Raw genomic sequence first — 25796 nt, 5'->3', positions numbered from 1 at the left:
TCTCCGATCACGTTTTTTCAACTTTGCCGGGTGACCTTTTCTTACCTTGTTTTTGGTCCGATTCCTTTCTTTAAAGCATTTTATCAAGAACTTTACTATACAAACAAATAAATTAACTAATTTACAGACATTTCAAACCAATTTACCGCTACTGGTGTGAAAAAAATCAAATTTCGAATGGTGTTTGCGGTTTTTTACGAATACCAGCGATTTTATAGTAATAAGCACAATATTAAGGAATAAATAAATAAAAAAATAAAGCCAAATGACTTATAAGGATCAACACAATGCAAAAATATTAATAAAACGGCATATAATAATTTTAATCATGAATTTATTCGAAAATATTCGATGTACGATGACTTTTGTGGCGCGTTATTTCTTTGTTTCTTCGTTTTTTGATCCATTTCGAAAAGAAGATCCGTCAATATTTTGAGAAAACCAATGGGTTGTATTTAGAATGACACAGGAATGATGTGAAAAACTATTGGACTTCATATTCGAATTCAGTTTTGAGTTATTTTGGTTTTACTAAAATATTTCATAGTGTACGAACACTTTTGGGAGCTACTGTATATTCATTCTAACTAAATATCATTTTTGCTTATCCTTTTCGGTCGTTTTACTAATGAATTGCTTTTTTTTCTAAGGAATTTCAATTTAGACCGAGCTTTCAGAACCCAAAGCATTTATCCTAAAGCAATTCCAAAAACAATGTAGTTCATATATTTTTTAAGTAAGCTCACTTTTATGTGCCTCGCAACAGTTTGTAGGTATCTTTATTCCTCGAATTTTATTTGATAAAAAATATGCAATTATGTAGCTACGCAGTTTTTTTTTTTTTTTTTTCATTAGCAGATTTGTACATTTCTTTTAATTTCTGTTGATTTTTTCAGTTAATTTAAATCCTTAAATCTGATCCTATTATGATCGAATCATTGTTTATTGTAATTATTGTGCTGATTATCATTATTCTAACTTTACTTTCCATAAGTGCCTAAGAAAACAATTTTATTTCTGAACCAATGTCTTTAACCCTGTTTTCAGATTTTTTATGTTAAATATTTTAGTTGATGCATTATCTTCTTAGAATAGAATTTAAATTTTGTCAGATTTTTTTTTCATTTTATAGTATTTGTCTGTAAATTATTTGATTAGAATAATTTTTCCATTTTAATGAAAGAAATCGAAAAATTTAGTACTTTTAGTACTCAAAATTAGATACAGATGAATCCCAAAAATTTGGCCTATGGAGACCGAAAAAGATCCGAGTTAGTTTGCGTAAATGCTGGTTATATATATATATATATGGAAAACGCATGCAAGAGGTTTTCGTGCGGGATTTTTTCGTCCTGCCAGAATGGGACCGAGTTTTCTGGATTCGGCTTGGTTATAGAGTGACGAGTTCTTGCGATTCTACGTTAGTACGCAAATTATTATTATTAGAAATATGTTTGAAACTATATTTATTTAATATAACTGATTGCTTCAACAAGATCTGTAAATCGTCATATTATAACTACTTAACAGTGAGTCAGTCCCTCGTCTTGTTATATGTATTAGTAAGGGCAAAGCTAAAACCATTTTTTCTGTTTGTCAAAAAACTTCAATCAGTTCTGAATGCATTTTAACAAATCCTCACATCTACCCATAATATCTTTTAAAATAGTGCATTCTAGACCATTGAAATATCCGAAAATTCCAAATATAGAAGATCTCTTCGATTCTAATGATCAAGTTTTACAAATTTCCCTTTCAACTAATTTTCCATTTGTTGACAATTTTTATTGCGTCTTTTACAATTTTCTCAGGTATTTGGGTCAAGTGAAGATGCAATAATTTACGATTTTAATATGGCATGTTTTAATGTGGATATATATATATATATATATATATATATATATATATATATATATATATATATTTGATATCAATATAAGGATTGAACAAGAGAGAAAAAGTCTTTTAAAAGAACGAAAAAATGAAAAAATCCCAAAATGCCCTGGGATACCCAAGGGTAGGGAAAAACCATGAGATGTTTCGTGAGTGCTGCTGGCGAAATTGCCTAAATTTGGTTGACTATATCTATTTTGGTTGACTTGTCCAGATTATAAATACAGTATATGATAGTGTTTCTTTGTATGTTTTTCACCTTACTAATGCTGCATAGGCGAATGGTAATTGAGGGAAAAGTATTAAGTCTATTTTCTTTATTTTCATTTTTTCGTTCTTTTAAAAGAATTTTTCTTTCTTGTTCAATCCTTATATTGCTATCAAATGTGTTGTCTACCGGTATCATAGAGCAGCCTATGGCGCCTATTGAACTGATTAGTGAAGTTCATTTTGGTTGACTTGTCCAGATTATAAATACATTATATGATAGTGTTTCTTTATATATATATATATATATATATTCTACGTCCATTTTGAGAGATTAATAAGAGTTCTGTTCTTTCGCGACGAAAATTTGTTTAAAAATATAGGTGAAATTTAGAATTTTCCAAGCATTGATTTGCTTCCTAAAAATAAAATAACAGCAATTTTCATTTCATTTTCCTATTTCCACAAAATGATGCAAAGATATTCATTCCCCTTTACTTCATCAATTGATTTACCGCAACTCACTTTACATCAGAATACTTTTTTTAGGATAAAAGCAACACCATACTCATCTCAATCGTACCCCTTGTATCTTTTTCATTTCCTGTTCATATAAAATTAGCTAGTGGCTTATTGAAAGCATAATAAGCTGCCACGCTTTGAGTGAAAGTATTAGGCTATCTATTTTATGTTTTCTCCTATGCGAAAAAGATAGAAAGAACAGAAATTTTATTGCATACGTTAAAGAGGAAATTTCTCTATTGTATTCGAGTTTACAATGCTTATGCTCTTGCCAATTAGGAATAAAACGCAAAGCAGCGCTTAAAACGAAATTTCATCAGTTTGGGGCAAAAGTCAATGTTTTGTGCATAAACATCTTCTATATTTTTTTAAATATAAAAGTAATATTGATATTTATTAATACTAGTGTATTGTTTTCAAAACCTCCATATCGTAGTATCTACCAACGAAATGCATCAGATGTTTGTAAAAATTATTTTATTGCCTAAATAATTTCTGCATTATTTATTATGTTTCTTCATCTTTGCGATAAGAGTTTGCCTTTTCTACTTTAATGAAATTTGCTAAATTTGTGCATAAGTACATTTTAAAAATGAATCCAGATTGATAAATTCCCTTTAAAAAATGTTCTAATGTAGAAAAGTGCCTACAAGTGTGCATAAAAACTCAAAAAGTTTACTGATGCGGATGCATTTTTAGTAGCAATGGTATGAAGTGGTGAACATCGTCATGGGTTATGGAGAAATCTATTTGTAATGGTGATTTTTTACTCAGCAAGAATTTCACATTCGGTTCCAACATGACTGAATCGGCTAGAAAATACAGTTACGTTGTAAATTTCATCATGCAGGATTTTTCTTATGTTACTACCAGAAAATCACCTGGCAGCTGCATACTTAAGTGGTAATATTTTGTAGATCGCGCTTTAACGTTCGCGACATTTTTCGGCGTTGTAACGGTCTGAGGTAGGCCAGACTTTCCTGTTTTCAATGCAGTACCCATGGCTCTAAAGTTTGATACCAAAACATGATTTTTTTAAATCTGGAACAGGATTATATCGGCCAGATTGGAACTGGACGTGCAATACTTGCTGAGTAGTGATCAAAAAAGCACTAATACGAATATGCTGCTGCACAAAGCATGAAGATACTCGACTCACATAGCTATTGTTGCTACTGAAAATGGCACGTATATTGCTATTTATTGATACCTCTTCTATCACTGTTTCACAACCACAAGTCACACAGCGCCCTTTCCAAATACGAGAGTTTAATGTGCCGGATCTAGTATATTACTTTAAATATAATTATCTGCTTGTTCTACATCAGTCTTAAAATTATAAATAAATGACCATCAACAGAAACTGCAATTAGTGAACACATTTATTTCACAAGTATTTTAAAAAAGAGAACAAATTGAAAAATACGTTCGTAGTTTTTGTCTCATAGAACGTCCTATGATAAAGCAAAGAATGTTAAATTATGTTTCATACTGCAAATTATTACCAACTCATAATGTAACTATGGCAGCATAAGTATTAATGTCAATACTGTTCCGTTTTCTTTACTACGTAAAATTCATAAAAAAAAATTGCCATAACATGTGCAAGTATATTACTTTATAAACAAAAATAACGTAACAAACTCAGTATTTATGGAATTAATTATATATTTCTTTAAATACCATTATATACAGCAATATCAAATACATTAGCAAATCATCACCACCAAAAACTGCAATGATTGCACGCGTTACTTTCACTAGTGACTTTAAAAAGTGAACAAATTGAAAAACAACACTTTCGATTTCGCACGTAGTTTTTTGTCCTATAAAAACGTCCTATGATAAAGCTAAGAATGAAAACAGTTTATGATGCTCTAAAAACAGCATCGTCTTCAACCATCGAACAAAAGCAACAAAACCAAAACGACCACACGACGAGCAAGCATTCTTATTGCTTTGGGGACTCTTAGTTCCCATAAAAGAGAGAACCGCCTTGGAAATATCTCTGCGCAAAAAAAAAAAAAAAAAAAACCCAAGAAAATGTGACATAAAAGGACAACTGCAGCGTCAAGCGGGGGATATTATGTAGTGTCTATTTGTTTATCCATTTTTAGCAGAATTTTCTTTTAAAAGATAAAAAAGGAAAATAACAAAATAACTATTGATAAAAATAAGGTATGAAAGAAGTATTAATATACCAGAAAAATATTGCTAAAAGTAAGAAAAAGTCTAACGGAAAAATTGAATAAATGAATTAAGAAATAAAATTTTGACTTTAAAATTAGGTTGTCAGTCGGATTGTCAATTGATTTTAATATTTATCAGTTGATCTTTCAGTCAGTGCGCAATGAGGATATTTAGATGATATCTAATAACTTATAAAAATTTTGTTTAATAGTAAGGTGTAATTTTTTTGTTTAACCCTAATAACTTTTGGGAGAATAATCCACTTCGTGCAAATATTGTTTTGTTCAAAGCCTCTTCCCTTGCGGACCTCAGTCCTTTGACTTTTATAAGGTTTTTCATCAGTTTTTAACAATTCAATGTAAGTTATAAGTAGTCCTTATTATGAAACGAATCTTTTACGGCTGTGATTTAAACACGTAGATTTGGTTCTGATAGTCATTGCTAAAAGACATTGCAATTGTGTATAAGTGGGAAAAAGTTTTTTTTTTACTTCACCATTTTATAGCTGTTTTTTAAGGTTTTAGGCTTGGTTTAGAATAGTGGAGAGGGGTTGAGCTAAGTATATCGAAGTTTTTCGAGTTCGGAGCTCGACGCTATCAAATATCCAACGAGTACGCACTCATTAAATCCGTAGTTCCAGAAGTCCCTAGGTCAGTCGCTAGCAGTTACCATGGGTCCAAAGCTCCAAGAGACTTCCTGCATCAACGCGGAACTAAATCTAAATTGCGGTGCTGCTGTGTGGTGCTGCAATTTATCGAACCAAAACGCCTCAGATTCTGGTTGGCCTCTCCGTTATGCCTTAGTTCCTACTTCGACTAGAGAAAGGAGCCCTCCACATCTAATGGGTATTACTAACAACAACAACATTTTCAAGGGTTTAAAGTAGTTGGTATAAGTTTTCAGAATACAAAAGTCAACTTTATTAAAACTCGCTGAATGACGTCACTAGCTGGTTTGCTACAAGCGATCGTTACACTTGCATGATCCATTAGATCTTATTTTGAAGCACAACTTACACTCAAAATTTTCGTCCAACATACGTTTCGTCTCTATTTGAAAATTATAACAAAATAATTTATTGCCCTCCCTTTTGAAGTCATAAACGACGTGTAAGGTTGATTAAGGTTTGGACCATAATTGGTCAAAGGTGCTTCTTGTGAAACGAATGACAACTCTTTCGATTGTTGTTTATGTTTTATAATTGTTTAAAGTTTATACTGATCGCCAGAGAACCAAGAAGTTTTTTTAATGAAATTAATGGTATTGCTAAGATTTAATGCTTTTAATCCTTGTTGAATTTTCTCAATGTGCCTTGAAATTAATTATATGAACGTGGATTAGCGTGTTTTCCTATAACGCAGTGCTATCTATTGTTTCAAGATGATTTTTAAGAGCTGCGGTCACACATTAGTGTACCAACAAAAGTTAATGAAAGCTATTATAAAAAAAAAAAGTCAGCTCAGGAAATCTTCAGAAAGACGCGTAACAGTTTGCTATCCTCAGTCTTCTCATATGTATTACTGGCCATGTTTGCAAATTTATTTTTGGAAGAAAAGAAATTCCTTGTTTTCGTATTTCTGAAAACATTTTTATGTTTTACATGTATATAATATCAAAAGGCTTTACTCTCAAATTAAAAATATTTAAAATCTAGGATAGAGTGAAATTTTGTTTAATGCAAGATTTTTATTACTTGTTTCCGAAATCTACCATTCTTCTTTCGTTTTTGCATCCTTAGATGAAATTCGGGCAAAACCTATTCCTTCGTCTATACTTTTACTATTTTTCGTCAAAAAGCTTTTGATTCATCCCGCAATTTTTTTTATTCTTTTCAGGCAACTGTGACATTGTTGGAAAACCTGGATATAATAATGAAAAAAACTCCTAAAAGTGATATAAAGGCCGATGTCCTGCCCATGCTATACAGCGCTTTTGAGTCCACAACACCACAGATTCAGGTAACTGTTTTGAATGTCTTTTAACTTACTGGAATTAAATGACAATCAAGGATTTTTCTTACGCATTATAACTGCTTTGTTTAAACTTATCCAATTTAATTTTTACTTTTAGATGACTTTTGCTTACACTGTTCAAGTGCTAACATGCACATGAAATTGTGTAATTACTCTCAATCAAACAGAATGCTAAGTCTAATTTCTGCACTTTGGTTTTTTCTTAGTTTCAAAAATATGGCACTCTTGTCAGAATTTTGAACGTAGTAGTCATTTTAATATAAATTCTGCTCTTGATCAAAGTTTTATTTCTATGATTTATCCCTTTCGTTGCTACGGCTGCTCATAGACGGCGCGTTTTGGTTGCAGTAACTCACCTGCTTCTGCCCCCCTGATACGGCGAAAAGTAGCATTAGAGACACTAAGGAAACTGCAAATACGAAAATTTCTGAACGCGGTTCGAATTAATTCATATTCTACCCTATCTTGGAATATCACTGCCGTGTGCAGGTAAAGGGCAGTAACTGCAAATTTTTCATTTTTAATTTTTTGCATTTTTGTCATCTATTGTACGTTAGCTTTATTTTACAAGCTTGCTTGTTTAGTTTCTGCTGTAAAAAAATGGCGAAAAAAACGTCAAATTCCAACATTTCCCTGTTGTTAGTATTGATCCAACACACATTTCTTCTAATATCTCGAAAACTCACTTCTGCAGATACTGCCGTTTACCTGCACACGGCAGAATAAACCTAAGAAAGAAAAAATAAGACAAAACGTTTTCATGCCATTAATATTATAAATAAATGTTTACGGCTGCAGGAATATCTCAGCAAGGGCGGTTTGCTAACCTAGAATTAATTTAGCCTTTATTTCAGCAAGGATAGTTTGTCAACGTAAAGATATCTCAGCAGTGGAAGAGTTAAAAGTAAACTTCGATAAAGTCAAATGTTTTTGTACAACATTAATCTACTCATTAATTAGCACTCGTTCCCTATTTGCTTTGGAGACAGAAACTCGGTTTGAATACATGAAGAACAGCATAACTTCGATTTAACGATTGTCAAGGGACTGGAAAAAGTTATCATTAAATTAAGGATATTGTTAAATTGAGGAGCAATAGGTTGTCAAATCCGGACTAGTGAAATGTATCATGTAATTGAGGGAATCGTTAAATCGGATGTCGTTAAATCGAAGTTATTCTATATTACCTGTTATTTACGCCCCTAAAGTTGTAGGATAAATAATCAAGCATTTTTTAAAGATATTCTATAAAATATTTTAAAGTCGCCGAACTTTTATGGCAATAACTTGTACTTTTCTGCCACAAAATGTGTATAAAAACATAACTGGCATATCATATAGCTAAAAAGTGAGTTTAGAGGGGGAGATACTTTATTTATTTACCACAGTACTAGTAAACACTAAGTATTAGGACACACTTAGTACAGCAATGGATGCAGTTCTAAAAATTATTCTCTGAGCCAAAAATTAAAAAGCATTTTCTGTTGTTTTAGTGTGCTGCTTTACAAGCTGTAACGCAAATATCGGATATTTTAGAAGAGCAAGCTGTCAGAAAGATGGTTTTACCTAGAACAAAGCAAGTTTTCGATAACAACTCAGGAGTCAAGGTATGATTTTGAACGCAACTTTAAGTTGAAAGTTACTGTTTGTTACTTTTCTAAGATTGAATGCTTTTTATTTTATTACAATTGAAATAAGAGTTCTACATAACTTTAATAGTAGAAATTTAATAACATATTATGTAAAATAATGTAGAAATAGTACGCAAAATGCAATTACAACTAAACCCTTAGCATAGAATGATGATAAATAACTTATTTATAGAAGGTAAGAAATGTCAGCTTAAAAAAAAAGTTTTGATTCCCCTCTAAAGCAATGTTAAAAATAGTTCGTATAGTAATGCAAAATTATAGAATATTACGGAAAACTTGAAATTATGTTGATTTAGCGTGAATCTAATTTGAGAAAAAAACATAGCATAATTCGAAGAATACTTTCTATTATTAATTTTTAAAATATTCAATCATTCCAAGTTTCTTGTTTCGTGCACCAATTAGAAACCTGATATACATTATAAGCTCTTCGATTACTGTCTTAAGTGAGAAGTTTTCTTATTTACACTAACATTTTCCGAAATTTTTGAAAAGGTTTTCGATGGTCAAGTCAAAAAGTTATAAATAATCCGAGCTATAAAAACATATAACAAATCGATATTATCATGCCCAAACAATTACTAAAACCAATACTCAATAAGTAATCTTGGAAATTGAAAGAATGTAAAAAGAAAATATCTCGATCGACAACCGAAGTCGTATCTTCTGCGCTCAGTAATAGCAAGCTGTTTTTAACAATATTCCTACGATCAATCTACAGAACAAAAAGTCATCTTATGCCAATAAATTTTCAAATAGTTGAGGGTGATACATCCAAGCCCTGAAATAACATTGACGACAGTTATTTTATTAATTTCAGACATTTTCGCATAAAGTATTTTATTTTTTTTTTTTTTTTTTGAGAGAGAGAGAGAGAGAGAGAGAGTTCCGCATTCAGAACACACCTTTTGGTGACAGCTGCAATTTATTAAATACTGCTTAATAATCTCTGCAATATTATGTTTCGATATAAAACAAAACTTTACAATTTTTTTACAAACACTCATTTATTTATTCATGCTAAGTTCGTTTAATTTTGAACAAAAATGGGTAAGATAGTAAAGTCAAACCAAACAACGTAAGTAGAAGCACAAATTTGTAAAATGAAGATAAAGAAAATAACAAAAAATAACAACATTTTCGCTTTTAATTATTTAATGGGTACCTGATTAGATAAAAGAATGAGAAAACAGGGTTACCTGAAAAAAATCATGTTTTCAAATTTAACAAAAAAAGAAAGATTTATAGTTGAAGATGATAATAAACTTTGGAAGTTTTCTCCTTAAGTTAGATGTTTTAAATCAGAACAAAACCATCTACGGGATAAAATTTTAACTATATGCAATACTATTGAATAGACGTAATCTTTGTAATTGCTGACCCTGCCTAAAAATCAAAAACTAAATACTATGATAATCATTTCAATCACTTTCGAAAGCACCGAACATGCAGAGAAAGACTTAACTAATTAAAAAATCTTTACACGCAAAATACGCTTTATAACATTTTACCAACCATTTAATTTTCTTTTACAGATTAAAAATTTTTATTAAAGCTATAACTATTTCCATGCTAACATTTCGGAGAAAGTAGTTTCATTAAGTTCATTTCCGTAAAATTTCCAGAAAATGCAAAAATACTTCACAGAATAAAATTTATTTCACACCATATCTCTCTGAAAGCAGTTTGAAATGGCCCTTGACTTCTGTTTCAGAGCTTTTGCTCAGTGGCGCAAAAACAAAAACTCAAAGTAAAAGACAATTTTTCCGAGTAGTACTTGGAAATCCCTGGCAGAACTTTTTAAATTACGATCATATACATAGGCACGGAAAAATTCAGCACGCGTCGTAAAGCTATAGTTTCGCTTGGATAAAACGTAAATGAGACATATCCAACCATTATTCAGCTCAGATTAATTTGAAGCAGTCGCCCTTCAGAAAAGGGTTTACATAGTTACCGTTGTTTAGCCTTGATTATTGCGATTAAATAAAGAAAACGTTTTTGCGTGAGAATAGATTTATGTATATATTCAATGCATTTAAATATGTGTTTCCTTATATATTGAAATTTTATCACTTTACAAAACTTATATAATCCAGAACATTAAAACACAAAACTGCATGATATTTTACCTATGTTGAGAAAAGCAAAAGGTAAAATTTTAAACACCAAACAAAAACGTTAAAAAATAATAATAATAAGGAAATATGGTATATCAGTGTAGTTAAAAAATCTTGCCCTGATAAAGAAAATGTATTTCTTAAAAACTACTTTGGATTTAGACGTAATTTTTCTTTCAATTTGACCCTTAACTCATAAACTTTTTCTCTTTGGTACCCAAGACAAAGTTATGTTGGTGACGCTATCATAAAACATTTAAAACATTAAGAATGGCTTCAATGAAAGAAAAACTGAACAAATATGAGTTTTCATCAGAGTAAATCTCTTATCAGCATGCAAAGAAGATTAAGGAAGCATGTGGACACAACCATCCGCGTGTTACAGCACCAAGAGTTGGTATAGTACAGTGATTCTCAACCTGTGGGTCGCGCCCGCTAGGGAGGCGCAAGCACACTCGAAAGGGGGGCGCAAAAATATCCGAGAGAAAATATTATTTAAAAGAATTTACTGACTGAAAGAAAAGCAGACATACAAATAGAAAAGAAAATGCATTTCAACATATTTTATAATTATCTTATTGAAGTTAACAACTTTTGAATCAAAACTTACTTAATAGAAACATACTAAATTAAAAAGACATTTCATAATTATTAGTGACTTTCTTGGGCCTGTCTTGAAGAACAAAGTTTGTTTAAAGGAAGACTTAATATTATAAATAGCTACTCAGTTCTGTTTCTATATTTAGCCGAGATCTATATTTTGTCTTTAAAGAAGTCACAGCAGAAAATACAGTTTCACGAAGGTAGAATGTTGAAAATGGTAATAGAATGGGAAATGCTCATGTTTTTAGTTCGGAAAAAGAAGCCTCTACTCTTGACTAAAATTCAAATAGTGATTTATTATTAAACTGTCTTTTGATTTCGCCACTTGTCGTAAAGTCTGAATTTTTCTTCTTCATCAATGGAAAGTCCTTCAGGACACTTATGAAATGGATCTCTAACCCCCTCGTAACTTGATATTAGTTTGTCGTCAGCAAGAAAATACTTTTTAAAATTCTTTGCCAGCATGGCTAAATAATTTTCAATAGTTACAAAAACAACTTTTACATGTTTTTCTTCAGCTTTATAAATTTTAGTACTATTAGATGTTGATAAGCAACCTCATCTAGGTCCTAGACTGCTTCCAATTTATTTGCATTCAGTTCTTCAATTTCCTATGTTCTAATATGATTATGCACAAAACAAAGTTATGCGTAGTAATATTAAATTTGTTTACGAAACTATTAATATTTTTATTGAATAACCTGCTTTAGCTATTCCAACTAGCTTCAGTTTCAAATTTTGACTGTGCCCTCGTATTGACGGGCGGGGGGGGGCGTGAGCTCCCGTCAGTGTTCAAAGGGGGGCACAGAGCCTAAAATGTTGAGAACCCCTGGTAGTATAGGCCTGCTGTATCTTGGGAAATTAGCAGCGCTGTCTGTGTCTATATATCTGTCACAGTCTCACACTAATGCAGTTGAAATGCGGAGGTTCGTGCCCATATAGGTTAAACAAATTATTTTCACCCTAATCGATGATCTAGTGTTAGAAAGTTACACAACACACTGGGCTTTCTTTCATAAACGCAATTTTCAGTTCTCATATTAGCGCCACCTACATCATTTTTGATAATACTGTGTCTAGGAAAATATTAAAATTGGAATTAAAATTTTTAAATAATGACAAACCTTTATAAAGTCATAGTATTTTCAGATACATAAAATAATAATCTGCACAAAAAATTCTTCAATACATCTTAGAGATTAAAGAGTAATAGTTATAGATTTAAAAAAAAAAAACCTTGTACAATGCAAGCACATCAGTTCACATGCTTTAGGATAATCGACTCATATATCCCCTTATGTTTATTTTTCAATTCCAGTTTGTATTAGTAAAATTATCATACACCCCGAAATTTCAGTAAACTAGTTATCATTGAATTGAAGCAACACAAAGACTCACGCTAACAATCGAAAATCTTCAATCACGGTTGTAATAAATGTTATTTTTTTAAAATGGTTACCGAAATGAAAGAAATTATGAATTTAGTCCATTATCACATAAACATCGTCGCATAATATTTTTTCCCTTAATATTTTATAGAGACAACGTCTCAGCAACGCTTCAAAAGTTAAAACTTTTTGTTCATTTTAATGAGCCCTTGCCAAACTCAAAATTGGTAATATTTTTAGAACTGTAATTTGAAGAAGCTGTTACTTTGGTAAGTAGTCAAATACATTTTCAGTACATGTCTAAAAAAAATTTATTTAGCTCTCCACACACGATTTCTATTTCTGACTTGTTGAAGACTGAATTTACTATTTTAAAATGCAGCACGTTTTTCGTCGTTATGTAGAAAAATTAATATATACAGAAGCTGTTTTAGTTCGAATTATCTCGAAAAAAACTATACATTTTTGAAAAGACTACAGCAAGAAGAAAAAAACGCAAAGGAAAAGCGTGACCAGTTGTCATAAAAGTATTTTTCTTTCAAGCAAAACTTTGACATATCCAAAGGTGAAAAATAAAGTGCTTTTCAAGTGGCAATATTGACCACTTCAAATATCGCATCATGCAAAGTTTGTAACCGAAACTAATATGGTATGTATTTAGATTTTCCCCCTTGTCTTGATTTCCTAAACTCTCTTGCCGATATCATACCATATTTGCATTAAGGCATCATCATTTAAGATGTCATGTTACAATTTTAGACGGCAGTAGACAAGTGTCACCATAATATTGCATTTATATAATTTTTCAATCAGATAACGGAAAAGTCAAGTAGTTCATGCCATGTATTTCAAGAAAAAACAATATTTAAACACTATTAAAAGTTTATTGCGAATTTTTTTGGTTTTGAAAAATTCAAAAAATTGAATTTGTTTTTTAGACGCATTCCCAAAATTCCATAAATTTTTAATTAAAGTAATTGCTGTAGCTTAATCGAAAATGGGTAGTTTAATTTAGGACAACTTGCTCTCGGGGGACTTTTAAGTAAGACTTTATGCATACATTATTTAAGTCTGGTGCTATAGTTTTAGTCGATAGTATTATTACTTAATAATGACTAAACCTTTCACTTTTTTACTAAAGGTAAGTTCTTAATATTTCTTTCTGTGTAGTGGGTGCATGCATACTGACATACACTGAAAACAAAGAACGAATTTAAACTTTTATGTGTATAGAAAGAACTATATTTTACTTGAACTTAAAAAGGAAAATAAAGACTTAAAAGAATTGAAAATCTTTACTGAAAATATTTTTTTCTTTTTCCCTATTAAATTCATCACTTTTTTTTCTTAACATAGAAACCATGTAACATTTTGTGCAACAGTTATTTTTACTTAGTTACGTATATTTACGTATATACATGATTGAAAAAAAACTTTTTTTAAAACCTGCGCCAACAATGTTTAGGTTGCAATTGAAAATTGAAGAGCATTAGAATCCAAAATCGTTAAGTTATATATCTCACTAGTAAAACTGAATGAACGGAATGTTAAAAACTGAGTTTGATTTTAATTTCAGTTTGAATTTTAAATTTCACTTGAACTTTTAATCTGTGTAATTTCTTTTACCCTACATCATTATGATTTTTTACAAGAAACAAAGAGACATTTTTAAATAACATTTAAAAATAGCATAACCTTTTTACATGTATACAAAGGACAGTTAGTCTTAATTTTTACGAATATCAGACTTTAGAAAATCATATTTAATTTATATACGAAAGTTGAATATTTACACTGTATCATTCCAACCGAAATAATATACATCTGAACTAAAGCCACTTTTTTTACGTTTCTTTAAAATGAGAACACATTTCATCTTGCTAAAATTCCAATTTTAACATGCTTCAATTTTTCTCTACCCTATATCATAAATCTTGCATTAAGTCTCATACATTGTATTTTGATAATAACTAATATTATTAACACTTAAGAAACAGCAAACTACGTTCGCAATTAAATAAAAAGCTAGTTTTAGAAAAAAAAAACTCTGTTTACACAGGCCATACTTTTTTTATTCGGTATGTCAACAATTTTTCTAAAGTGCTAGTCAGAACCACAGCATGACCACTGTATTACCTATTTTATTTAGAAATAACTTGTACAACTATTAATGCATAACCATGTTTTGTCTTCCTTTTTTATGTTTTGACTAAAGCACGCAATTATCATTTTTTCCTGCGTTCATTTTGCTTTTTTCCTCGCATCTCCTGAAAAACGATCAATAGCGGTTGTAAAGGACACACACAAAACGTTTAAGAATGCATTTAGAATACTTTATATTCCTGAAGAAAATATAAAACACTGCAAATGACGTTTAAGAAATTGTATAAAAATCTGTTTCTTTCTTCACGAACTTTCATTAGGATCCTAATAAAATATAAAAGTTAGAAGACCCTCTAAAGACCCCTCAGTCTCACAAAAATTGGAGAAGAGGCATAAAGTAATCAATAAGCAAGTATTGGCTGGTCTAATACTTCATAGCGTACAAGTGGCATGCATAAAAAATATTCATGTTCATATATGTATCTCAATTTTTCATATATAAATGTAAAGTCATTGAAAACTCATGAATCCTAAAACAGCTTTAGATTGGCTTGACGGTGTACAGAGCTGAAACGAGAAATGGAAAATTCTACAATTCTAATTACTCATAGATTTTCGATAAGGAATGTCTATTAGGATCGTAATTAGATTTTTTCCCCTTAAACTCATTTCCTTTGTGTGAGAAGAAACGTCACTTGGGACTGCAGCAATTTAGCTGTGTTTGCTTTATGGAAACTTTAAAATAACAGATAATGAAAAAGCAATCGGGAAAAGAGACAATTCTTTAGTCGCTTGGTGATAAATTTCAGTTCTGAAATTGCCTAGCAATAATAAACCGTTTAAATATCTTTTTTCTTTCAAGTTTTGCTTAAAGTTAATTAAGTCATTAATTATGAAGCTTAAGCTTAGCATAAAATACTGTGAGGGAGGATAAATTAAAGATTATTCTAGAAGTAAGATTTTTAACTATAGATTTTATTTTTGCTGTAATTATTTTTATTATATTATCAGTTTGTATCGTTAGTTTTAAAAATGCTAAAACATCTTAATTTGTGGACTAAATGTACTGAACATTTCGCACAACGTCAACAGAAACGACAAAAACCAGCATTGAAGAAAATCAAGGTTTTACGCACACTACTATTAACTGATTTATTCTGAAACACTATAATGTAATAAAAACATTTATGATGTTGTGTTTATTGGTTGATTTTCGTAGTCTTAATTTGTAGGGTATTACTTAAAGTTCGAAATATTTTCTTTAAAATTATGAATTTTTCATGATTTTGTCACTTTTGATTATTTTGTTTATACGTTACCATGCATACGAGTTTTGTGGAAAGAAAGAGCATTAAACTTAATTCTAAATCAATAATCAAAAGCATTCACACGAAGTTTGAAGATAATGTTGTTAGCGCAGCTACATCACTTAACTAGTTTAAACATTAAGCTTTATTGAGAAACTAATTTAAATGTTTTTCTGAATCTCACAACAAGTTAAAGCCTTCAAATATTCCCTTGCATATTAATAATAAGCATTAATCACTCTGTCATGATGATTCTGTAATAAATAATAAGCTGAGGTCGCAGGTGATTCCAGCGTATAAATTATGACAGAAGTAATTACATTTGACAAGATAATTTAAGTATTCAATGTAACAAAAACGGTCGTATGAGAAGGACTAGTGAAAAGTGCTCATAATGTTGTGAAAGTAGTTGAACGAAAACTGGCATACATTTAAAAAGGAAAAAAGTGTGGTTATTTCTAATGCAAGATTTTTTTGTTTATTCAAGCTAGTAAATATTTAATGACAGCATGAATTTCTCATTACAATTAATCATGTTAAGACGCAGCCAAATATGTTCCTCTTTCAAAATTGTTTAATTAAATTATGTTCAAAATTTCACTGTATACATTATGATGAAACTTATGCAACATGTTTACCGCTTAAACACGCAAAAAACCCAAAATAATGTAAACACTTAATGTAGATAAGCATAAACCAGTAAAATATGTCTTTAAAAGAATAACTTTGATGCATGTTAGTTTAGGTAAGGTTTCTATAAACAATATTTTTTCTCCTAGTTCTCACATGCAAGAAAAATAGTTCAGGTTGATTATAGTATATTTTGGAAATAAATTTAGTGCACATTAATTTTGAAGCACAATTAGTGTGAAAATTTTTCTTACGCGCAAATTGTCTAAACCTTTTCAGAAAAGCAATTTGCATTTATTTGTTTTACTCAATTTGAACTTGTCCTACGGAAAAATCACAGCATATTCTTAGGAACTTAATCGTCTTTATAAACTCAAAAGCAATAAAGCTCTCAAATTTTTTTCTTATATTTTTTTAAGAAAAACCTTTAAGAAAAATTAACGTGTTTTTTTTTCAATTGCTTTAAAGAATCAAGTTAACAATCACATCACTACTCGTGGTAAAACATCACGAAGTTGCAGTCTCTTGGCGTTAAATATGAATTTATTTCAACTTGAGCTTGTTAATAACTTCAATTATTTCATTTAAAAATTTGACAGTTAATTCCTATATCAATATATACAAGAAATGTGCTCTTTAAGGTAGTATTTTTTTTAAACCTCTCCAAAGTATTGCCTCAATTTCTAAATTCCAAACAATCACCAACATACAAATTATTTCGGCTGGAGATCTGTAATATACTTCCCCTAACGGGCATTGAAGTTTTCTTAATCCACTTTAATCACAAATAAAAGATATTTTTAACGAGTAATCGACTTTATACCAAGGCATTCGTTGTTTCAATTATCTTTATTTTTACCAAGCTCTTTAATGCTATCTAAATAGCGAAAATAGCAATCTAATAGATTGGTACTTTTCAACTAAATTAAACTCTAATCTTACTTTGACGTCACAAAACGTCAGATTACATTAAAAGCGTAAAAGGAGTGCATGCGTTTAAGAACAGCAAACATAATTCATGGTATAAAGCTTCAAGATATGCTTGAAGTTATATTTAATCCGTAAACTATCGGCCCTACACAGAAGTCGGTTTGCTGTGCTATGTCTCTAAATATAATTTTGTCAGCTTTTATGCAGTTTAAAGATCATACAAAACTATTTCATCATATAAACATTATTTGAGAAAGATAAAATTATGCCTTAAAAGGACTACATTGGGCTCGTCCATTTCGAGACACCACACTAAAATACTGGAATGATTATTTAAATATACAGTACAAGCTCGTTTATCAATAACATTGAAAATCCGGATAATCGGAGTAACATGGGTAGAAAGCAAAATAAATCCTTAAAAAAGCTAGAACTACGACGAAAAAACTATTTTGTTGCGAAATTACATAGAATTGTTTCAAAGGCATTTAAAAAAAAAACTATCAAAAGAATTTTTTACGTCATTTTTGAACAGAAAATTGGTTTACTGTCTTCTCTGGGTCAAACATGTGGGTCATTTGAATAAAGTAAGGTCAATCTAACGCTTCATAATTATATTCTAGTTTAGCCACAGTGGTGTTTGCTTAACATAATTTAGCGTACAATTTATGCAGGAGCTGTACACTTGAACCGTATGTTCGGCGTATTTACAGTTACGTCCTTGCTATCATAATTTAAGATTTTCTACGTGAGAATTTTTTTTTTTTTTTTTTTTTTGCTAAAGTTTTAAATGTGATATTGTTCAGCTTACATCACAAAGACTAGAAATATTTATAGAAAAATTAGTCCGGTTCAATAAAAATCAAAATCACGAAGAAGACAATTGATTATGCTTGCTAGAAACTAATATTTCATTGCAGCTACCCACAATGTTTTTAAATATCAAGTTGCAAAAGTATTTGATTAAAAAAAACATGCATGAATTTCTATATAAAGCTTTAGAAATAATTCCATATTTTCATACATATTTATCAAACGTCTAACCCCTCTCCTTATATGTGCTTTTTATGGTGCACGTTTTTTTAATTTTTTTTAATATATTCTCATGTTTTTTGTTTAATTTTTAAAATTCAAGTACACGTACTTCTTTACCGTTACGCTTTGGCAACATATTTAAGAAAGAATATACTGTGGAGTTATCAGTAAAAACTTCTAAGCAGCGAAGAAGCAAAAAAAAAAAGGAAAAAATTCTTTCCCGCTGAATAGTAAATCAGAAAAAGCTAATTAGGAAACAGAGCATTATTAAATTTTCGTTTAGCAAAATTTCCTTATCCTCTCATAATTTGGAGAAACTTCATTATTCCTGATTCAGAAATTAAGTATTTTATTAAGAACAAATACACCCGAAAACAAACAACCGCTGATAAGACCTCAATACTAAAATTATATGTTTCAAAGAGACGTTTCGTGGACCGTGTATAATAACAGCCATTATTGGTTTACGTTGAAGATTTTCAAAATCCACTGAAAATCCGATTAATAGATAAAGTAATTATTTTACTATGACAGACATTGTTTTTATGCAAAAATACGATACGCTTTCTTTTATTTATAAAGTATTTTGTGTCACGTCTGATAGCCTGTCTTAATTTTTGTAAACTCCTCTCGATTTATTTGTATCTCAAAATATTATTAGCTTAAATTTGTATCAACACACCGCAATTTCTAACTGAAAGTTTTTGTAAACCTATCGTAGGTTTTATTTTTCCGAGACCGTATGCGGTGAATTCCAGCGGTAACGGAAGAACAGTTTGAACAAAAAAAAAACGATGTATTTCTGTCTGTAAGCATAACCAAAATATATATTTTTTCGAAAACTGATGCATGGACTTTTATACACATCATAGTAGGAATTTTTCGCCAGTAACTTTTTTTTAAATGAAATTTAAGGGGTCTAAGGACCTTTAATCTTCAGAATTTTCGATTTTCTGGAAAAAATATATGTTATGCATAATTTTGTTCTGAAGAATTTGATACCTTATTTATTACCATACGCCAAAAACTTTTCGAGTTATCGTAAAAATGCGTAAACTTTCCCCAGAGATTTATGTTAACAGCAGCTGTTTAAGCCTCTTTTTCTCAGGTGCCGCTTTCTTCGGTTTTCTCGTTTTGCGCGCATGATATTTCAGAAAGTTTCTTATATATTTCCGTAAAACTTTTCATGCATATTTGTCTGATACATCTTAACGATCTGAACCTAAATTTCAACTAAAAAATTAAAGTTAATATTTAAAAATAAATATTTTTTACCCAAAATTTTGGAAATTTTCGATATTAACTTACCAAATTTTAAAAAAATAAATAAATAATTTAAAAAAAATAAATAAATTTAGGTTCAAGTCATAAATATAAACCAGATAAACATACATTAAAAGTTTTACGGACATATATAAGAAACTTTCTGATATATCATGCGCGCAAAACGAGAAAACCGAAGAAACCTCCACCTGAGAAAAAGAGGCTTAAACAGCTACTGTTAACATAAATCTCTATGGGGAAAGTTTAGGCATTTTTACGATAACTCGAAAAGTTTTTGGCGTATAGTAATAAATAAGGTATCAAATTGTTCAGAATTAAACTGTGCATAACACATATTTTTTCCAGAAAATCGAATATTTTGAAGTTTAAAGGTCCTTAGACCCCTAAAAAGCGGCAACGAAGGACATTTTTGCGACATGATTTTCCCGCAATCATGTTCTCCCCAAAAGTTCAGCCAAACTATAGAAGGGGAAATTCTATAAAAATTATAGCACATATGGGAATGTTCAATCACTACAATTTCACCTCTAATTTTAAAATTAATTATTTTAAGCATATAAATTATGCATTTGTTAAGGGTTACGGAAGGACAGTAACGGAAGGACAAGAAGTCCAAAGAAAGTAAACTTTTCAAATTTCAACTAAAAAACATTTATTCAGCTAATACAGCAGTCTGACACAATGATGTCTAATGAATAAGCCATCTGTTACAATTCTGAATTCTTTAAATACTCAGTAGTTTTATCAGAATCCACAGAACATTTATCTTTCTTTGTAAGGGAATACGAAGATTAATCCCACATTATTATGCATTCTCAAACAAGATATTTCTACTCCTTCATCTTCTATATGAAGTAAATGTTCAACATTGCCCTTTTTTAATTTATTTCCCTTCCATTCTACTAACAAAACTTTTCCAAATCTAATGAATCCTTTGGCTTATTCTCATGATTTTGTGTTTTTGATTCAGCTGTATCTTATTTTTACTATCATTTATATTTTATAACTGTCAATTTGTTGACTTTGAAGTGAAATCTCCTTCGATTTGTTGAAATACTCACTTTATTCAATAGCATAACTAGTTACAAGGTTCAAATAGTGCATATTTTGTGTGTCAGGATAAGAATGGATATGACTCCATCTTTTTGAAAATCGGTCTTTGAATTTACTGATCTCTTTGCAGTAAGTTTAACTGTTGAACCAATGCTTTTAACGGTCCTTTCCTGTGACTTGTGGCAACAAATCTGAAAGCAGTTTCAATATTGTATTGTTCCAATATAGATATTAATTTTTTAAGCAATTGTTTCTGCTTAAATTGGCTTGTCATATCACAAACATGTCATACCAAAATGATTTTCACATGCTCAGGAACTTTTAAGTGTAGTTTTCATGATTTTTATCACATACAATAGAAGAAATAAAATCACAAATTATTTTTTAAAAAATAAAAAAAAAGTTTTTAATTAAAACACACATAGTTTTTGCACAAATATTACTTATATATGTTTGAAATATGATTACTAACTTTGAACAATAGTTTGCTTTCTATTAGCATTCTAAAATTTTACTCTGTATCAACTTATAGATAAATGTCCTTCCGTTACCGTATTTTTTGTCCTTCCGTTACCATTAAAAACCATATAAGTTAAATATCTATTAAAATTATAACTATGCCTCATTGACACGGGACATAATTCTGCTTTGCATAAAAAAAACAGTTTCTATACCCAATAGGTTCTTGGTGAACTAACTGACATGTAGTATTTTAGTAACGGATGGACTTCAAATTGTCATCTTAGAAATGAGCCTATTATTTCATGGTTGAAAAATAAAGAAATTTTAAGTTACTTAACAAAAAAATTAACCAGACATTCAAAAGAGATAAAAGTTAACCTAAATATTATACTCTGATAGCAAGTGTACTGAAATTACAATATGTAAGAAAAAAGAAATTTTTTGCTCTGTAGAAACACAAAGAGAAAACTTGATTTTATGAAAGTCAGCAAACTAGGGGGGAAAAACAGACTAAGATTCAAGAAATCCATTTATTTCTGAAGAGAATGTTATATGGGAAGTGACGGAATATTAATTTTTAAAATTCAAGTGTCATGTCTCCTTTTTCCTGGAATTCACCATATACAAAAACTATACTCTTCTCAACTTTTGACTCGTTTGGAAATTTATGATTCATTACACTATTATTAAATATATACACAGTTTCATTACAACTGATAATAAAAGCAGCCTTATTGCAAAAATATTTCATAATAAATAGCGTTTTCATTATTATTATCATTGCCATTATTATTATTATTTTGAACATCCTTAATAGACTACGGCAAAGTTCGAACATAGATGAGCCTTGCATTTTGTTTCGCCACATTAAATTTTTCCAGGAATTCAATTGTTGTCTAAGTTTGATTATATTTTCTCTTCTGTAAATACATCAAATCTTCGGTACCAGTAGCAAATTAAGTGTGCAAATCTCGTGTTATCGAGACCATTCGACCGATGAAGTTGAAATTCAGAAGAAAAAAAATCTATTTAGAACGTGATGAAAATCAGCACAATTAAACATTTTTTTTTTCATTTTGATTATGAGAAAATTCTTCTGTAATTTTTACGAACTTTAAAATGCTATTAAAAGTAATACAGTAGTGTTTTTAGGAGATATAAAACATTAACGGGGTAAATTTTCTCATAATCAAAATGAAAAAAAAAATTGCTTAATTGTGCTGACTTTCATCATGTTCTAAATACTTTTTTTTTCTGAATTTCAACTTAATCGGTCGAATGGTCTCGATTATACGAGCTATGCACACTTAATTTGCTACTAGTAACGAAGATTTGATATATTTTAAGAATAATAGTATGTTAAGCAATTTTAATTTTAAAAATCACGAGAACTGAGAAGTTTATGTTACATTTAATTCAGCTTGCGGCATTTAAGTATTTTTTTTTCAAAAAACCACCTAATTTATTTATTTTGTCATGCTTCCTTCAACATTCAAAAAATAAATCTTTTTGCATTTTCTGCTGTGTTTAAATATTTATTCCGTTAATTATTCGATTTATGTTAGAAAATCTCTCACCGTTAAACATACTGAAAATGTAGCTTCTTCAATCAAATGTTAATATAAGTATTTTAGGTTATTTTCCTCTCTAATAATATTATCTTTATTATCTAATGAAAATATATATAATTTCCAAAAAGATATTTTATTAATATACTTTAATTTACAAAGTTTTTAATTTTCTCGTCTTTAATTTTACTTGAATACTCCCAGGAGGTAAGCCCATGAATATTTTCTACACGAAATATTTCTGTAAATTTTATTATATATTTAATGCAACATCAAAAACTCATTTGTCGCTCAGCTGCATCGCACCCACGTATTTACACAGAAAGAAAATCATGTATGTATGCCACTGAGTAAAAGACTGGTTAAGCATATAAACGTTCATTTTGGTAAGATCAAATCGCACTCACGTCTTTATTTTTCAATTGATGTACGGCAGAAAACGTTTTGAATATGGACTATAGAAAATATTTCACACTACACATTGGATCCTGAATGGCTAAGTAACTGATATGTATTACTTTTTATGAAAATTTTAACAGCTAAATAAGAAAATTCATACTGTTTGAAAATGGACTATCTTCATAATATCTTGCATGAACCTCCAAAATAATATGAATTATGCTCTTTCAGAGAGGAAGTAAGAAAAATTGATCAAACAATGAGGGATAACGTCGTTTTAATGAATGAAAACCGAAGCTTAAGATTTCATTTCTTTTTTTTTTTTATTTTTTACTTTATTTCATTTTATTTTTTGCAATTCTCCTCTGTCCCATATTTTCAAAATTTACATAACAAAATCGTATTTACACTACCAAACAGCTATTCTGTATCCCAGCTATTTTTCTTTTTAACATACTCGATAAACTACCACTTAATAATTAAATGGATGGATATAGAAAGTATGATCACAACTCGCAAATATTTAGTACGTAGATTTTTACACTATAATATTTTATACTCAACAATATTAGGATCATTTGAAAAAATAAATTTACCAGATGCGTCAACAATCTTAATAGAACTTATTCCGTTTCCTATAACATAAAATTAAGGTTGATAATATGAAACATATTCAATTTTGGATGTTATAAAAAAATATTTTACTGCAAATTCTATGGCAAAAGTATTGCAAAGAAACAAAATCAATACATTTTGATTCCTTTTGCGATATCTTCTAAACAAAGAGTTCAGATACAGGGGGAAAAGTTAACTTTAAATAGATTTTTTATTTAAAGTTAATAGGTTAGTAGTTTTTTTTTTCGCAGTTATTCCGCAATTAATAATTTGAAGCGGTTTCGTCCCACTTCATTGAAACATTTTGAAATTAGTTATTTTCTAAATTCAAGCAGAAAGTTTGTCAACCCTGCTTCTTAGCATAAATTTCTTCAAGATTTGAAACACAAATAAAATCTTGAATATAGATCAAAATTACTTTTCGCATGCATTCAAATTTATCTAGATAATGGTAAAACTTAGACATTAAAAAAGTTGTTTCAAAAAGCTTACATGTATTTGCAGTTAAAACATCGCAACTAATATCTCAATCACTAAATTTAAATCATTCATTAAAAATAAATATTCCTTTCATTAAAGTAATATTAGTACTAATTAATCTTCCGTTTAATTTTTGCTTCTGCTTTCTTAATTTTCAAATGATAGATAAATTTGCAATCAACATTTTAAAGGAATTACAAAATCAATCGCGAACAAGTTATGCTCTTTTATTTCCTGTTTTGCAAATCTTTTAAAGAGTAAATTAATTCACAATAAATTTGATCCTTTAATTAACAGAATATCACCGGTTTATATATTGTGATACATTTCAAATGCTTTAATTAATTGTTTTTTTTTTTTTTTTTTTTACAAAGATCGTCTGATCCTCCTTTAAAAGAATCCGTTCAGTTTAAGAATGCTTTAATAAAATAAAAGTATGTTGTTCGTTTATGTTCTTTATTATTTTCAGCCATTGCACAAAAAAACTTTTAAATAATCTTCTCTACGGTTTCTTTGATTTTAAATTTCTAGCCTTTAAAGGAAAATTACATACTTGTGATTAAAGTATTAGTTATTAGTTAGAATTACAACGAAAAATTATGTTTTTAACAGTACATATTATAACAGTGATCAAACAAAGTAAATGCTTTTAAAACATATTAAGCGCAATATTTTACGACGCAATATTTATCATCGGTGTCTTAAAAATATTTTTATTGGTTTATTTTGCCATTTCAATTTAAAAAGTGAATATATTACATTAATTGTGTAAATGAAAAAAAAATACTGCAATAAATTACTTCAAGTACTTCTTTGTAAATATGATACATATTTTATAAACGAAATCTTTTTAACAGCATAACTCAAGACGTAATGTCTATGATATTTAAGAAAAAAATGCCGAAATTTTTTTTTAAATATTATATTTATATGCAATGCATAAAAATCTAGAATATGTTTTTTAAATAAGCATATCGCAAAATTTTTCCCTTTCCCCCCCCCCCCTTTTTTTTTTTTTTAATCAAATCACATTTTTTAATGTTTGTCTCACTAAATTGCAGGTTTTTGTAGTGCTTTAAGTTCAACTTGAATTTATGTGAAATGTTAGCACTAAACTACCGAAATATTTATTACACTTTTAGTATTTGTCACTCAAAATTATTTAATCCATCTAAAGCAATTGAATAAATTTTAGCATGCAACTTAAACCGAAAGAATAACATTAATATTTTAATTAATGCATACAGATTTTTTACGTTAATTTCTTGATACAAAATGCTAATTTTTTTTACGAAAATAGAAAATGAGTTTTCTAAAAAGAAAAAGTAAATCTAAAAAAAATATTATTTCTTAACAAAAACCCAACATTTTTACAAGTAACA

The 25796-nt window shown here is 29.4% G+C and overlaps 1 protein-coding gene across 1 annotated transcript in view; it reads left to right on the top strand.

Annotated features, from left to right (window-relative positions):
* LOC129231732 (SCY1-like protein 2) overlaps positions 1–25796 on the top strand; it is a 347631-nt gene that overhangs the window by 290912 nt on the left and 30923 nt on the right. Inside the window, exons 9-10 of the mRNA XM_054866094.1 lie at positions 6648–6770; positions 8279–8392. Coding sequence (XP_054722069.1) covers positions 6648–6770; positions 8279–8392 — 237 coding nt within the window. The remainder of the gene's footprint in view (positions 1–6647; positions 6771–8278; positions 8393–25796) is intronic.

This window comes from Uloborus diversus, chromosome 10 (genome assembly GCF_026930045.1).
Source record: "Uloborus diversus isolate 005 chromosome 10, Udiv.v.3.1, whole genome shotgun sequence".
NCBI classification, from domain to species: Eukaryota; Metazoa; Arthropoda; class Arachnida; order Araneae; family Uloboridae; genus Uloborus; species Uloborus diversus.
The sequence above is the reverse complement of the archived record's forward strand: the minus strand, read 5'-3'. Positions and strand labels throughout refer to the sequence as shown.